General features: G+C 34.7%; 1 protein-coding gene across 1 annotated transcript in view; it reads right to left on the bottom strand.

Annotated features, from left to right (window-relative positions):
- Nucleotides 1–18,241, bottom strand: part of tim (timeless) — a 173,607-nt gene that overhangs the window by 57,905 nt on the left and 97,461 nt on the right. Inside the window, exons 9-11 of the mRNA XM_089104130.1 lie at nucleotides 13,520–13,619; nucleotides 5,251–5,443; nucleotides 4,160–4,390 (exon numbers count right to left, since the gene is read on the bottom strand). Of these exons, the coding sequence (XP_088960256.1) occupies nucleotides 4,160–4,390; nucleotides 5,251–5,443; nucleotides 13,520–13,619 (524 nt within the window). The remainder of the gene's footprint in view (nucleotides 1–4,159; nucleotides 4,391–5,250; nucleotides 5,444–13,519; nucleotides 13,620–18,241) is intronic.

Genomic DNA, 18,241 nt, shown 5'->3' with positions numbered 1-18,241 from the left:
CTCGATCAAGGCTGAAGACGCGAGAACTTGTACGTGTTCGACCATCGCTGCCTTCGTTACATCCTCCACATTAAGAGATGGGACAGGTTTTCCAATAGTGAAGTAATGAGTCACTTTGGCCAATCAGAAGAGCTATCGCTTATCATTAAAAGACGTCGCCTGGAGCTCCTTGGCCATACATTCCGCAGTCCCAAAGGCACAATATGTCGAGACATCCTTGTCTGTGAACCAAACCCTTCCTGGAAACGTAAACCAGGAGGACAAAAGAAGAACCTGTGGCAAAAATTCAAGAAGGACCTGGAACCGTGGGGAGGATTCAGGAGACACAGTCGGAGATGGGACAAAGACTGGCTGAAGACCGCCGGAGAAGCTGCAGCCGACAGGTCCAAGTGGTCGTCGGAAGTCAACCCAAGATTCTTTGGTGCTGGGCAGGACAGCTCATCGTCTGGTTCCCGCCGAAAGAAAAGTTAGTAAGTAGGAGTTCATTGCATATCAAACAATTCACGGTAACGAACTGTAAGTAAGGAGCGATGCGGATCAATAGTAAGTGAAACTTTAAGAAACAGAGTCTTGATAATAATAGATACATCAAAAGAATCGAATTTCTATTTATCTCAGAAAATTTGTCCATTTTTGAAAAAGGGGGGAAACTTCCCAAAAAAGATCACGTTATCTTAATGAACATAACACCATCAGATTCAGGATACCAGAGAACCCTACAGTAGAGGTTTAAAGCTCCTATGTACAAAAATGTGGAATTCTATATTTTTGCCGGAAGAATCATGGAGATCATGGATGCTTTTTTTCTTTTCTTTTTTTCTTTTTAAATCATACTGGGTGATCGTATCGAACCAGTTATCACAGAAGGTCGAGAGATGGCTCATTGAATTGAAAATCAAAAGTTCTAGTGCCATTCTTAAGTAATCGAAAATATTGAAGTTCACACTTGCCCCACACTCACGCTCATTTTTTTTCCGAAATTACCCGAACGAAAATTTGAGATAGCCATTTTTTTTTCGGCATAAAAAAATTCCATAACCATGTCTTTGAGGATGACGACCCTCATAGTTCCAGGGGAAGGGCTACAGACTATGAACTTTGCCCATTATACAGATATTTTCAAAGGGAATTTTTCTGGTGGAAGGGGTTGGAGCAGGGTTACGTGGGATGATCTTTCAATAGAGAAATATTGCACGGGGAAGGGAATTTTCCATGGAGGGGAAGCCAGGTTTCCCAGCATTATTTAAAAAATGATCGGAAATTAAATAGAAAAACAAGTTTTTTCAACTGAAAGTAAGGAGCAACTTTAAAACTTAAAACGAACAGAAATTATTTACGTATATGAGCGGTATCACCCTCTCCTCAATGTATCCCTTGTTACGCTAAAGTTTTTTTTAGAACTTTTATAAGAGCTTCTTATTCTAAACGACCTTTGTGATTCAGGAGACATTCTTAAATAATTGGAACAAAGAATCAAACTTTAGCGTAAAGAGCGAGGTATTGAGCAGAGGGTGACTCCCCTCATATACGTAATCATTTCTGTTTGTTTTCATTTTTAATGTTGCTCCTTACTTTCAGTTGAAAAAACTTGTTTTGTTTTTTATTTAATAATTGTCTAAGGTCTAAACTGTTTTTGACAACCAAGATGATGCTAGCCATTATTATTTTCAAAAAAAAAAAACCATATTTATTCCCTATAAAAACTCAGCGAAATCTACAAACTTTGGATACGGTAGAAAAAAAAGGAACATTAAATAGGACAATACATGGATGCCCATTTATTGGCATCTTTAGCTGCTTGTTGGAGGTTCACTTTTATTGCTGACAGTTTCTGGAATTTTTACTTTTATTGTGCAAAATTTGTCTGAGTGACTAAAGCTACACCAAAAAAACCTCTAATTGAGATAAAAATTTTATTTCTAACACCACTATTCTCGAGGATTCTGCGATTTCAGGACCTCTTCCAATTTTTAACTTATCATTATATAGTTTCAAAATTTTTAGTTTTCCTGCTAGAATTTTTGTGTCCCACAATCACACAAATTAAATTCTTATTTCTAATTCTTAGAACAATTTTATCAAAAGAAACAACTTCCTGCACTCGTGCAACTCTTCCTGCTTTCTGCTTTAAGTTTTCAGCTGCTTATCTCACAAGTAAGTTGCATCTCCTTCAATATTTTCTGAAAAAACTGGGAAAACGGATAGTACAGATTGAATTTTACCATTGTTTTATTGTTTTAGGTATGACTCCAAAAGAACGTAAAAGGGTAAAGCCGAGTTTATTTTCAAAAATCAGACAATCTTTCTCAGGCTCGCAACTTTTGATGGGTAGAATTAAACTTCCTGAATTTTATGTATTTAGCATATTTAGCAAATCAATTCTTTTGATGTATTTATTGTTATCAAAATTCAGTTTTTTAGAGTTTTGGTTACTATTGGGCGGTGACACTATATAGTCCAGTGTAAAACCAAGGTGGTACACTAAGTTTGTTTTTATACTGTATATTTTTCAACCTAACAATTTAGGCAGCTTCACAAAATAAAGGTAAGCACAACGTACCACGTATCACGAGTACAGCTTCACAAGTACCACGAAATTTATTTGGTAGGAGGGGCAGCTTAAGATATAAGAAAAATAGTCGAATTATACAGAAATATAAGAAAACCATTGTTTACGGCTTTATAAATATAAGAAAATAAACGAATTTATTTTCTCTACAACAAGTTCCGAAAGAAGCCAATACTTGGGCCTCCATTAAGACATTAAACAGGAATAAGAGAAAAAAGATTGACCATTCTCTTCAAGCTAGATTCCAACAAGAGCCAAATTTGGCTTAGACATCAGAATTTCTCTCTGATGGGATTAAACACACGGTCCAATTATAAATTTTAGTACACAAAAAAATGTCTTTCTTTGAGTAGCAATGTAGTTGAAAAAAATGCACACAAAAAAAATAGTTTTTAGTGAGAAAAATTCTTCAAGTTTTCAAGTTCAAGAACCTTTTGGAAAATTACAATTATTCAAAGCAAGCTAAAGAATAAATATTAAAAATCGAATATGTCAAAAAAAAGAAATCCTTTATTTTCCAATTTGCCTTTCCATTTAAGCTTTACAGCTTTTCCTTTCAAATTTTCAATTTGTCAATATTTTTAGATTCAATTTTTTTAAGAATTAAATATTTTAAGTTTAAATTTAAGTTTATTTGCCTTTCAAATTTTATTTTTCAATTTCGTTTACAATTCAAATTTCTTTTCCTTTTCAAACTTACAACATTTGAAGATTTTAAGATTAAAATTTTTTTAAACCCAAATACTTTCAGATTCATTTTCAATTTTAAACTCCTTTTCCTTTCAAACTTTTTCTTTTAATTTCCTTTGCAATTCAGATTTCTATTTCCTTTCAAATTTTCAATCTTTTGATATTTAAAGATTAAAATCTTTTAAGTTCGAAACTATTTAAGATTCCTCTTCAATTTTTTGTTCTTATCAAATTCAATTTTTTTATTTCCTTTGTATTTATTTTGTTCTATAGCAGGAGCAGTATTTCTTTTTCTAGAAACCAAATTTCAAATTTATATCAAAACAATATATTAAATCTTGAAGGCTTTTCTGGATAAAAAAAAAGAGTTTCTATTGCAGAAATGCACATTTGAAGAAGCAAACTTTTATTTTCCAAATAAGCCAGATAGACCAAATAGGTCAGATAGGCCAAATAGCCAATTAGGCTACTAAACTGGCCAAAATAGTCTACTATGATAAGGTATATTTCAAATTTTACTGTCAGTTTTTGATAAGTTTTGAAAAAACATGATTCCTCATAGACAGCCCTCCCCCTCCCCCCCCCCCCCATTCTTACAAAAATAAATTTGATTAAGAAGAAGTTGGCCAGAAAAAATGGCCAGTAATATACTGAACAAAATCAGTCTATTCCTTGGCCGGAATAAGAATACGGCCAAAATTTGCTAGAATAAGATCACTTTCTTATCTTGTAACACACTCAAGAAGATCGGTCCATTCCTTGGCAAGAATAAGAATAAAGCCAAAATTGGTCGGAATAATATCAAGTTCTTACCTTGTAACACACCCAACAAGATCAGTTCATTCCTTGGCCAGAATAAGAATAAAGCCAAAATTGGCCAGAATAATACCATATTCTTACCTTGTAACATACTCAACAAGATCAGTCCATTCCTCTTCCAATTCAAAGTCATCTTCAAAAAGTCTTACAAAAGTTTTCAAAATGATCGGGTCAAACAATAGTTCAGGACACCCCAAATCCCCAGCCACATGATGAAACAAGGTCAATATGGAGTTATTTACAGCTGTTTCATTTGTTGAATATTCTTCCAAACATAGGCCGTACTGATGCAACACAGCCGGGGTGCAAAAACTATAAAGGAATAAACGAGGTAAACATATTCAGATAATTCATATAGAAATGGCAAAGGCAGCGATCAAGTGTGACACTGAAACGTTTGAACTTCGAAAGATTAAGAAAGATATGTTAGATGTTCTATAGTGGAACTGTCTAAGAATTGTTTTAATAACTCATTTGACTGACCATATATCGAGCAATTGCATCAAAAATACGGTTCAATCCCACTCTCAATGGTTATGACAGAGGAAAGGTCAGCACGGTCCTGTCATCTCTTGCACCCATGGCAAAATCTTGGTTAGTGTCCCCCCCCCCCTGTCACCCATAGAATTTTCAAGCCAAATAAAAAAAAATAATAATTAACAAAATGTTTTCCCATTTATTTATTAATAATTAATTTTTTTCAATTTATCATTTCACTTATTTTCTTATTAATTTAATTATTTCTATCTTTTTTCTTTAACCATTTTTTTTTGTTTATTGGTTATTTCAATTTACTAACTCCATCCTCTACTTTATTTTTTCAGAAATTACAAAATGATTATAATTGCTAGATTATTTATTTGAAATTCTACGCCCCGGGGCCAAGTACCCCTTCTTTCCCTCACCTAAAATCGCTTCTGAGAAAGGTGGAATGTATAATCATTTTAATATGTAACGCCTAAGTGATCTTTTTTTTTAACTCCAGGATTGTAATGACTAATCAGAAAAAGAAACCCGAAAAAGAAATCAGAAAAAGATCGAACAACGAGATCCTTGAAAAAACTTCTATTTGAAGTTCTCGGTAACACTCAAGTTAAAAGCAAACAGACAGGATTATCTAAATTTATCAGCAATACATTAGAATTCAAACCAACATTAAAGTAAATACTTACAAGCTCAAGTGATTATTTATATTGAACTTCCCGGAGTATCTTGACTCTGAGGCATATTGGTCCAATGACTTTAAAAGAAATTGATTTGTCAATATAATGTCTCGGAGGTATCTTTTGCTTTGGACTCCAGGATTGTAATGTCTAATCAGAAAGAGAAGCAAATTTCTAAGGTCTGAGAGCTCAGGCAGCAAACCTATAAAAGATATTCATTGAATGTGGTGAACTTTGGCAAAAAACTCAAATCATAACAAGAAGAACAAAAACATTAAAAGAAAAGCAAGAAGAAAAGAAGAACAAGGAAAAAAAACATAAGCAAACATATAAAAGGTATTCAAAGAATGGAATGAACTTAGGCTGCAAACTCAAAACATAACAAAATACTTTGTGGTTGCTTCTTAGCCGACAATAAAATCCTTACCACACTTTTCCCTTGGTTTTTTTGTTTCTTGTTTAGCGTACTACGCAACACTAGGCTTGTGAGTACCTGTCTTACCCTCGATTAACTCAGTTCAGTCACTGGATTTATATATTTGTTCAACATTCATTTTAAGAAAACAACAAACGGTACCCCCAGCTATAGATAAATATATCTATAGTTATATTTCTTGTGATTCACAAGAAAAATATTTATGCATGTTTTGATTTTAATCATAACTGGTGATTTCACACGTGATGGCACAACAGAACAAAACTTTCAGAAAGGTGAGTGGAAGCGTATCTTATGGTAAAGCTAGGAATCTTGAGCAGAGACGTCAATTATTGGAGCAAGGAGTGGACATTTTCCTTTAGATTTTTCTACCCCCACCACACTCTTACATTTAGGAAAAATATTTATTTTTGTTATTTTCACTGGAAAATCCCTTTTATTACATTACCATTGAAACTAAAATGTTCCTATTTATTCCGGTTGTCCGAGATTGGCCTTGCTATAGAAAATGTCCTCTGAACACTGCAGAAAACTTTTCACTTTCCAAATCTTAAAAGCTTATTTCCATTTTAGACAAAACAAAGCATAAAAACAGCAAATTTCCTTCTTCCAAATACGTATTTTGAATTGTCGTGACTTTCTTAAATTTGTTTCGCTTGATAAATTCATATAATAGTAAAAACTACACAAAAACCCTTGACCCCTCACGGTCAGACCCGTTCCTAGGGTTGGTGGTGCTCAGAAAAAAATTGATAAAAGCACCTCTTCCAAATCAAATATAAGCACAAAAAAAAGCCAAATCAGAGTGAAACAATTTGGTCAAAATGGACGCCCCCCCCCTGCCGCAACACCTTGCTATTGATCTGCTAAAAGTTTCCCCTGATTATACTAAAGTCACAAAACTCAAGGGGCGACTCCCCACCTTATCTTCTAAGGTTCTTTATAAAATATACGCTGCTAGTTTCTCGGTTTAGTTCCCAAAAGTGCAATGCAGAAGTAGACGGTATGATCTTATTCCCATCTTATAGTCAAAATAATCTCGATATTATCCGAAAAAGTCAGCGTCGTTGTTAAGACACTTTAAAAATTTCATTTAAACACCTTAATTATGGATATTAAGACATGTTAAAGAAAACATCTTTTAAAGAAGAAAATTATTCTTTAATAAGATTTAAACATAATTTGTAGAAGACCAACATTCACGCAATTTTTCAGTCTTTATGCTTGGAAATTCCCTCCTCATTTACCTCGAACATTCGAATTTTGAACACCCGTAAACCCTCTCCTCGTTCAACCATTAAATGGTTGCACAAACTACAACTAATCGGAAGTTTCGACTGAATATTCAAATGTAACAAAAATTTAAAGACAGTTGCCCATTTTTGTTCTTAAACAGAAAAACTCTAAAACACTTTACAAATATTCTTGCAACCAGGGTAAAACTTAAGAAATAACCTTAAACGTCATTAGAGGAACACAAACAATAAAACCATAAACAATAAAAAAAAGAGTAAAATAGTAAAATTAGAAAAAGAATGAGAACTATAGAGCCTTATTAGGTATTATTAAATGGCTTTGAATTTCTTGTTGTTGTTATTTTTTTCTGCATCGCAACAGACATCCTCAGCGTTGAAAAAAAATTATGATAGCATTTAAAAAAGGCAAGGATCAAAACTCAGAAGAGAGAAAACAAATCAAGCCGATACAGTTACATGGGGTAGTTTTTATCCACATTAGTTTTGTTTTTCTTCATTATTATGATTTTATCTATTTCAGATTTTTCTTTTTTATATTGTAACGGGTTAAAAAAGAAAATCCTCAGCGTTGAAAAGAAAATAATTACGATAGCATTTAAAAACAGACAAGGATCAAAATTCAGAAGAGAGAAAAAAAAAATCAAGCCGAGGTAGTTTTTATCCATATTAGTTTTGTTTTTATTTATTCTTATTATTTTATCAATTTTTAGATGTTTGTCTATTTTATTGTATCGGGTTAAAAAAAAATCCTCAGCATTGAAAAAAAGATTACGATAGCATTTAAAAAAAAGCAAGGATCAAAACTCAGAAGAAAAAAAAAATCAAACAGATACAGTTACACGGGGCAGTTTTTATCCATTTTTGTTTTGTTTTCTTCATTTTTATGATTTTATCTATTTTAGATTTGTCTCTATTTTATTGTATCGGGTAAAAAAAAATCCTCAGAGTTGTAAAAAAAATAACGATAGCATTTAAAAACAGGAAAGGATAAAAACTCAGAAGAGAGGAAAAAAATCAAGCCGATACATTTACACGGGGTAGTTTTTATCCATATTAGTTTTGTTTTTATTCATTCTTATGATTTTATCAATTTTTATATTTTTGTGTATTTTATTGTATCGGGTTAAAAAAAATCCTCAGCTTTGAAAAAAAATTACGATAGCATTTAAAAAAAGGCAAGGATCAAAACTCAGAAGAGAAAAAAAAATCAAACCGATACAGTTACACAGGGTAGTTTTTATCCGTATTAGTTTTGTTTTCTTCATTTTTATGATTTTATCTATTTTAGATTTTTCTCTATTTTATTGTATCGGGTAAAAAAAATCCTCCTCAGCGTTGTAAAAAAAATTAACGATATCATTTAAAAACAGGAAAGGATAAAAACTCAGGAGAGAGAAAAAAATCAAGCCGATACATTTACACGGGGTAGTTTTTATCCATAATAGTTTTGTTTTTCTTTATTCTTATGATTTTATCAATTTTAGATTTTTGTCTATTTTATTGTATCGGGTAATAAAAAATATCCTCAGCATTAAAAAAAAAAAAAATTACGATAGGATTTTAAAAAAGGCAAGGATCAAAACTCAGAAGAGAAAAAAAATCAAACCGATACAGTTACACGGGGTAGTTTTTGTCCAAATTAGTTTTCTTCATTCTTATGATTTTATCCATTTTAGATTTTTCTCTGTTTTATTGTATAGGTAAAAATAAAATCCTCAGCGTTGAAAAAAAAAATACGATAACATTTAAAAAAAGGCAAGGATCAAAACTCAGAAGAGAGAAAAAAATCAAGCCGATACAGTTACATGGGATAGTTTTTATCCATATTAGTTTTGTTTTTCTTAATTCTTATGCTTTTATCTGTTTTAGATTTTTCTCTATTTTATTATATAGGGTAAAAAAAAATCCTCAGCGTTGAAAAAAAATACGATAGCATTTAAAAAAGACAAGGATCGAAGTTCAGAAGAGAGAAAAAAAAAATCAAGCCGATACAGTTACACGGGGTATTTTTTATCCATATTAGTTTTGTTTTTCTTCATTCTTATGATTTTATCTATTTTAGATTTTTCTCTATTCTAATGTATCGGGTTCAAAAAAAAAAAACTCTGAAGAGAGAATTTTTTTTTTTTTAATGATCTTTTAGTCATCGGCAAACATTAATGAAAGCAATAAAAAGTTAAAAAAATCTCTAGAAAAAGTCATCAGCTAGCATCCCCTAGCATTACCCAGCAAAATCATAAATTTGACAATAAAAACCTAAGAAAATAATTCCTCCTTTTTTTTCAGTTTTGCTTTACACAATGCTGGGGATAAAATCGTCACTTTTGTAAATTATTTGAAAAAAACTACGTTTTCTAAAGAGTTAAAGAGGCTGAGTTACAAGGTCGAACCTTAAAACGTACAGGGATTAGGAGGCACAGTTGGGGGGCTACCACCCCCAAACCCCCGCTTTCGCAGCCTTTAAATATAAAAAAAATTTCTTTAAACTGAAAGTAAGGAGCGACATTAAAACTTAAAACGAACAGAAATTATTCCGTATATGAAAGAGGCTGTGCCCTCCTCAACGCCTCGCTCTTTACGCTAAAGTTTGACTTTCTCACAACTCTTTTTTTAAACAATAAAAACTTTAGCGTAAAGAGCGAGGCGTTGAGGAGGGCACAGCCTCTTTCATATACGGAATAATTTCTGTTCGTTTTAAGTTTTAATGTCGCTCCTTACTTTCAGTTTAAAGAAATTTTTTTTATATTTAAAGGCTGCGAAAGCGGGGGTTTGGGGGGTGGTAGCCCCCCAACTGTGCCTCCTAATCCCTGTACGTTTTAAGGTTCGACCTTGTAACTCAGCCTCTTTAACTCTTTAGAAAACGTAGTTTTTTTCAAATAATTTCTGCACGTTTTTGTACAGTTTATTACTTATTATTGCTTGACTAACTGTTAGCTGATCGTGTCAGGAGATAAAGTTGGGGGCTGCCGCCCCCAAACCCCCGCTCTTGAACATTCTTGTGTTAAGGCTTTTAATTCCTGAATACTCGAATCACGTCGTACAGGGTGCCTCCTAATCCCTGTACGTTTTAAGGTTCGAACTTGTGACTCAACCTCTTTAACAGCCCCCCAACTGTGCCTCCTAATCCCTGTACGTTTTAAGGGTCGACCTTGTAACTCAGCCTCTTTAACTCTTTAGAAAACGTAATTTTTTTCAAATAATTTAAAAAAGAAACTGAGTTTCTTTTCAAAGTATATAAAAAAGTTGCTCTGATGGTGAATCGAACCCGGGTTTTCCTTCTGAAAGTCTGGATTATCAGCCGCTGGACTATACAAACACAATAGTAATAGTTGTTTAGCAAATTGGAGCTATTTTCGACGCAAGCAAATTCCCAAAAATCTTGATATTTGGTTTTTGGAAAACAGGGAAGCAGTGATCAAATTGAACTGCAATTTCGTGGATATGCTTCCAGGCCTCAGGAAAGCTTATGCTCAAAATTTCAGCATGATCGAACACCGTTAAAAGGGGGATGTGGTGGGAAAAATTAACATTGGCTATTATAGGAAATCAAGGTTTTTCGTAAATGTAAATTTGGGGGATAATTTTTTCGGTCTGAAAATACCAAAAGGCCCTAACAGGTCGAATTCTGCTTCGAATGAGTCCTCATTCACCCGGATCCGTTGCCAACTGTGGCCTGTAGGCGTGGCTAAGAAAAAAAAAGAAATGAATTTTAAGTGGCTATATTTGTTTTTTTGAAAATAGAAGGAGTGATCGGATTAAGCTGAAATTTCGAGGATAAGCTCCCGGGCCCTAGGAAAGCTTAACCTCTAAATTTCGTTGTCCAATCGGACAACGTTAAAGGGGGGCTGTGGTGGGAGGGTCCAAACTTCCGACCCAGTTTACCCCATGAAGATAAAGTTGGAGGAGGATGAAATTTTGCAAGTTTCTTAGTTTGAGCTTGGGCTACAAAATGCGATTACCGCCGTCTCTCTGCGACCTCTAGGACCTAAAATCGCTTAACATTGTGGTGGGTCACCTCTTTATAGAGGCACAAGTGTGCCTCCTTGAAAGGCACGATAGGGAATTTTGTGTGTATTTTTTGAATTGACCTATGTTCTATTGAATAACTTAGTCCAAAACTATTTTACAGTGAGTTCCAGGAGGGTTTTTTTTACCGTCAAAACGCAAGAGATTAGCATTACAGATGATATACGATGCTTGTTAAATTCATAACTAGATAATCAGAAGAAAAATCAGAGAGGAAATAAGCTAATTTATTAATCCCCAGAAGATTTGATGGGGTTGTTCTTCGAGGACCCAGGATTTTTCTTCGAGGAAAGAATAGGTTAATGAAAAGAAGTTTTGTTGGGAGGAGGTATTTATAAGACCAATTTACGAGTCAGAGATACATTTTTTGGGGGGGGGGGGGGTAAATCCCACATCCGAACCCTATAGTGACTAAGACAGTGTACTCGCCATTCAAATGTATTTATTTATTGTCTCTTCTTCTTAAATTCAAAATACATTCATCTAAGTCAGCAACCACGGCAATCTACAGCATTACACGACTATCCACTATCACTCCCATCCAAGGCCGTATCTAAGGTTTAGGGGTTTTTGACCCCCCCCCCCCAAAAAAAAAAAAATGTTTGTCCAACTCGTAAAAACGGAAAAAAATGAATATAAACAAATTTTTCATGTTTTTTGAAAAAAAAATTGTAACCCCTCATTCGAAAAAAATTCTTTAGTAACCATCTCCCCCCCCAAAAAAAAAATCCCGGATACGACCCTGCTCTCATTATCAATCAATCCTGGATCAGTAACGGACAAATTACAAATACGCTATGTTACTCTGGACCTAGAGATCTTCTGTTTGGTTTGATTATTTTCTTACACTTTCTGAGAAGTGTGTGACTTTTTTTTCTTTCTTTTTTCTATTGGGTTGTTTAGAATAAAAACTAAATTTGGCAAATTGACGGGAATTTTCACTCCATTAGTTCGGTACAACTGGAAAAGGAACAGAGGTAATTATCTCTGTTATTAAAATCTAATCATCAACAGTTTTTTCTTTACTTATGGGATGTAAAAAAAACGTCACTTTGGAGATTAATGCAGCTAAGATCAGCTAATTTTTCCAAAAAATAGATTCTGGAAAAATACTATAGCCTAATAGGCTAATTATAATCAAAAATTACCTTTTTTATTTTTTACTTGGGTGAGGCTAAACAAAACTTGGAATGGGAAGTAGAAAAGAGGACACAGGATATACTAAGGGGCATTCGTTAAAGCATTTTGCAAAAGTGTTTACCATCAGATTAGAATAGTTGAATCCTCAGTAAGCCACTCATTTTCAGTGGTCAGTACCTCTAAAATATCACAAAACTGGCATTAATCAAAATATTATACTGGCAACACCCAATAGTTTTCTTAAGGCCATGATAGTTTCAATGATTTACATCATCTCAAAGTTCATTTAGTCCGCTATCAGCACCCACAGCTTCTATTTTTCTCAATCTTTTTAGTAATGTCTTAAACTCTTTGCAAATTAAATTATCTTTTTTACTTCAAATTGTCAATGTTTTTCATTCATTTCTATATCATCTCCTACACGCTTTAACATATACTCAAAATGTTCGGTCCCCTCTCTTTAGCACGTTATAATAGTAAAATAATGCAATGGCATGCTAAAAAACTGAGAGGAAACAGTCAGTCGCATTGGCGGATCCAGGGGGAGGGGGCCACCCCCCCCAGCGTAGTCTAAAATAGTGTAATTTACTTAATTAACTCACGTTTGCGTTAATTAAACTTGCTCCTAGCGCAAGTTTATTGGATCAATCTATTTTGCACCACCCCCCCTAAATTTTTTATCGGATCAACCTGTTTTGCCCCCCCCCTAAAAAAATCCTGCATCCACCCTTGGTCAGTCGAGACTGGTTGAAGGGCAATGAAACAGAGAGAAGCATCGCCAGTTTGGACTTGAGAGTTTAGTGCCGCATACTTCACTTTGTCTTTTTATTACTTGTCCCAGTTAAAGATAGAACAGGGTGACAAGAAACTCCTCAACTGGTGATAAGAAAAGATCTTGTCAGAAATGAAATACGGTTTCATGGAGCATTTTCTGCAATTATCAGACCTTGGGTATTTTCACTTTGAAACAACAAAATTTTTTTAATTTTCATTAAATGAGATTGAAACTACAGTAAACTTTTTGAAACTACAGTAACTTTAATTAAATTTTTAGAAATTGTTTATTTCTTTAATGCGCAAAATTTTTGAGCCTAAGGAGGTGGCAGGTATCCAAATTTTCCCTAATTAGTGTTTGTTGGAAGTATTAGGATTGATCAAAAATATTGGGTTTCGATCAAGAGTGAATCAAACAGGATATCGAATTGCTTCACGGACTTCATAAACTAATTTGGTGTATGCACCTGAAGCGCGAATACTAAAAGGAAAATACGCTGAAAATACATAAAGAGATGGAAATTTCCAAAACAAAATGTGTCAAAAAGACACTATAAAATATAAACAAAGAAAAATAAATAATAGAAAACATCGATACTTTCACCCTGTCAAATTTTGTATAAACTGAACAGTTCTTGGAACGTACCTTCGAGCTCATCGATTCTCGATCGGTCATCAATGTTTTGAAATGGCAACTTAGAGTACGAGTTCAACGCTTGCAGAAATTCACGTATCGCAGTAACAGACTAAAGAAGAAAACGCAAATAATACACAACAAATACTTTGTTAATTGTACAAGCTGGATGTTTGGGACATTGGGTTTATAACACAAGCTTCTATCTAATATTTTCACTAGAATTAAAGCTAATTTAAAACATAATTAAAAAACAAGTGATGTTTGACCATACATATGATGTACTATATAGGGTAATAGACTATAGAACAAAAAAACAGAAAAATATTTCACCTACTTTCTAACGTTAAGAATCAATAAACACAATTTTTATGTCAAATTCTTTGTCTTTATTACGTTTCTCTTGGCCCCGTGTAGCATGTACCTTTAAAGCAGAACGAGAAATGCTTATTTTTTGTTTTTAAAAGCAATCTTTAGAGAAAAAACACAATTTTGGTGAGGGATACATGTAATACAACTTTTTTGTAAATTAGGGTTGACTTATCCAGGGAACTGTGGACTTTAAATTTAAATCTGTACGGAAAAAGAGAGTTCACTGGACCTTCTTGGCAAAACAACAAATACTCTGAAAATAGCATCATGTGAGCCATTACGCAGTCCTCTCCCATGCACAGAATTCGGTTACTCTGAGTCTGGCTCTTTTTTTCTTTTTTTTCTTTTTTGCCTCCAAACGTCTGACTTATACGATAAAAGTCGTCTTTAAGCATTATATTTTTACTAGGCAGTTCTAAAGTCCAGGCTCGATCGACAGAAAAAAAACGTATGAAGGGCGTTTACAACAGCATTCTTTGATGGCTATAGTGTTTAAAGGTTCATATCTAATAATTAGAAGATAATAAATATGGCTGTATTAAGTATCAGCAATATCTGCATAGCCATTCAAAATAGCATTTCCGAAAAAAAAAAGAACAGACTGACAATTTGGTTTAAGTCCTAAGATGACGTATCGGCTTTTCTACGACTTTAGGAAATAATTGGATCTCAATGGAGAATATTCAATCGGATTCTTCTCACTAGAAATGCTTAGAGGGTACTCACGTGATAATCAAATAAGCTTCTGACACCTTAAAATTCAATATCTGTTGAAGCCAGCCGAAAAATATCCCGTCAATTTAAGCTACTCTCAGGGATTAGTGAGTGGCCCATTCCATTTTAAACCTGTTCTAAACTGGATTTTAAGTCACAATCTTATAGAATAATAGCAAGCAGAGATACTCAATAGCTGCAAAGATACATTTGGCAGTCGAAAATCGAACAATACAGAATACAAAAAAAAACAAGTGTTTGTCCACAATCAGCTTATTTGGCCTTAGCCAGCAATTCAGTAATTGACAACCCTGGCTTCTGTACTTTAGCATGCTGTGCACCGCAAGATAACAAACCCAAAACATTTTACTGGGGTTACTGCCTCTTCGGCTGAGGGTGAGTGTAAGGCAAATGGTCATTCTTTATGAAACAATCTTGTATCAGAGGGATTCTTGTCTATTATATGGGCTAGTCACCTGTGCACATGACAATTAACTTTCAAGAGCCGGGGTAGTGCTATAGACTATATTCTTCAGATGCACACAATTTACGAGAAAAGCCCTTCCAAATCAAAATTGAACTGTTTGCGACAACAATCTGGCTTATGATATAGCCCTCTTGGCTCATTTGGAGAATAGCTATGATTAAAACATCACAGAGCTTATCAAGGGATTCGATACCTTAAAGCAGTGGCTCTCAAACTGTGGTGCGCGTACCCCTCGGGGGTACGTAAAAATTTCTAGTGGGTACGCGGCCGGTCAACAAAAATAGAACAACCCTTTAACTGTATGACTGGCAAAGGTGTTAGAATTGTCCCTTTATCACTCTCGAGTGATTTCAGTTGAATTACGTTGACGCATGTGCGCAATTAAGGCTTTGTCATCAGATGAGAGCGAGTGTGTAGGCAGGCCAGTCTTTCATATCACTGTACACACTGTATTGCGGTAGTATTGCCTGTTATTACAAGCACACTCTCAGTATTGTATTATTTTTCTGTATTATCTCGAGTGATTTCAGTTGAATTACGTTGACGCATGTGCGCAATTAAGGCTTTGTCATCAGATGAGAGCGACTGTGTAGGCAGGCCAGTCTTTCATATCACTGTACACACTGTATTGCGGTAGTATTGCCTGTTATTACAAGCACACTCTCAGTATTGTATTATTTTTGTGACGTGATGTGTTATTCTGTGGACACTCAATCCTGTTCAAGCAGTACGTCAGTGCATTCATCATGGTGCTTAAGTGAATTTTACATTAAAAATTAACAATGGATAAATTGCTTCTAAAAAAAGACCTTATGAAAATCTGAATCAAAGTTCTGGGTCATCAACTTCACAGAATGAAAGTAGTCCTGAACGTCTTGTTACTAATGAACAGCCAAAGAAAAAAACAACTGGCAAATGAATCTAAAAGTACAAAAAGGAAAAATGACAAGTTGTACCTAAAATTAGGTTTTACTTGGACTGGAAGCTCAGACGAGCCTAATCCACAATGCGTTGTTTGTTCTGAAATTTTATCAAATAAATCTATAAAAACCTTCACTTTTAAAAGTAAACCTGATAATTTAGTAAAAAAGGAGTAACGGTACTTTCAACGTCTTTTGGAAAAAGAGCAGGAAAAACACGAAAAAGTTTTCTGGTGCAGAACCAAATGAAGGTGCTGTAAAAGCTTCTTACAAAGTTAGTCATTTAATTGCGAAGGCTGGTAAAAACCATATTATTGGCGAAAAACTAATCCTCCCTAACACAGCAGAAATTATTTCTTGCATGTTTGGACAGAAAGAGGCAAGAATAATTAAAATAATTCCATTATCAAATGATACAGTTTCAAGGAGAATTAATGATATGGCATATCATGTATAATAAATAAGGATGCTAGCACAGTGTTTGTTGTTTTTTTTTTTTTTTTGGTTTTATACCAGGGCACTTCTTATCGAAGTTGTCGTAGAAACTTCGAAAAGGGCTCATTCGATTGGAAATTGGGAGGGCTAGACCCCTTTTTAATAGCCGAAAGTGATTGCAATGCAACTAACACCCCTTCCACGCCCACCATTTCCCCAAACACATTCAATCAAAATTTCAAGATAGCCATTTGTTCAACGTAGTTGAAATATCTGTAAATTATGTCTTTGAGGAGGGCACTCCCCCCCCCCAGCCCTCAGGGCCAGGGTTGTAAGCTATCCCCTGGGAGCATATAAGGTTGTTGTTGTTTTTTTTATATAAAGCGTTGTCGTAGAAACTTCAAAAAGAGCTCATTCGATTGGAAATTTAAAGGGCTAGTTCCCTTTTTAATAGTCAAAAGTGATTGGAAGGCAACTAACACCCCCTCTCACGCCCATCATTTCCCCAAACATATGCAATCACAATTTTGAGATAGTATTTTTGTTCAAAGTAGTTGAAAGTTCTGGAAATTAGGTCTATGAGGATGATAACGCCCTCAGAGCAAGGGTTTAAGGGATTATTCGATTGGAATTAAAAGGGCTAGTGCCCTTTTTAATAGTTGAAAGTGATTGGAGGTTAAGGTTTTTTATATAGAAAGCGTTGTCGTAAAAACTTCAAAAAGGGCTCATTCCATTGGAAATTGAAAGGGCTAGTTCCATTTTTAATAGTTGAAACTGATTGAAGGGCAACTAACCCCCCTCTCACGCCCACGATTTCCCCAAACATACGCAATCACAATTTTGAGATAGCATTTTTATTCAAAGTAGTTGAAAGTTCTGGAATTAGGTCTTTGAGGGTGATAGTACCCTAGGAGTCCTCAGAGCAAAGGGCTCATTCAATTGGAATTGAAAGCGCAAGTGCCCTTTTTAATAGTTGAAAGTGATTGGAGGTTAACTAACCCCCTTCTCGCGCCCACCATTTCCCCAAAAAAATCCAATCAAAATTTTGAGATAGCCATTATTTTCTACGTAGTTGAAAGTCCTGGAAATTATGTCAATGAGGATGACAGCCTCCCATAGCCCTCAGGGCAAGGGTTGTAAGTTACGCCCTAGGGGCACATAGGGTTTTTATAGAAAGAAACTTCAGAAGGGCTCATTCGATTGGAAATAAAAAGGGCTAGTGTGCTTTTTAATAGTCGATACAAGTTAATAAAGTGATTGGAGGGCAACTAACCCCCCTCTCACGCCTTCCATTTCCCCGAATACATTCAATCAAAATTTTAAGATAGCCATTTTGTTCAACGCAGTTGAACGGTCCAAAATTATGTTTTAGAGGATGACAACCCCCAACAGCCCCTATGGCAAAGGTTAAAAGTTAGGCCCTTGGGACATCGGGTTTTTATAGAAAGCGTTATCGTAGAAACTTCAAAATAGGCTCAATCAATTGGGAATTGAGAGGGCTAGTGCCCTTATTAAAAGTAGAAGGCGATCGGAGGGCAAATGCCCCCCACGCCCATCATTTCCCCAAACACTTCAAAGCAACATTTTTATAGAGCCATTTTCTTGAACATAGTTTGAGCCTGGAAATTATGTCTTTGATTTTGACAGTTCCCACATCCCTCAGGGTGTAAGTTATGCCCTGGGGGCATAAAAGGTTCTAATAGAAAGCGTCGTCACCCCCCCCCCCACGCCCATCATTTTCCAAAATATTTCCAATCAACATTTTGATATGGCAATTTGGTTCAACGTAATTGAAAGGTCTGGAAA

This window comes from Artemia sp. Qi Xiang Cuo, chromosome 18 (assembly GCF_049724085.1).
Source record: "Artemia sp. Qi Xiang Cuo chromosome 18, ASM4972408v1, whole genome shotgun sequence".
Classification (NCBI taxonomy): domain Eukaryota; kingdom Metazoa; phylum Arthropoda; class Branchiopoda; order Anostraca; family Artemiidae; genus Artemia; species Artemia sp. Qi Xiang Cuo.
This window is presented reverse-complemented; position numbering and strand designations above follow the sequence as displayed.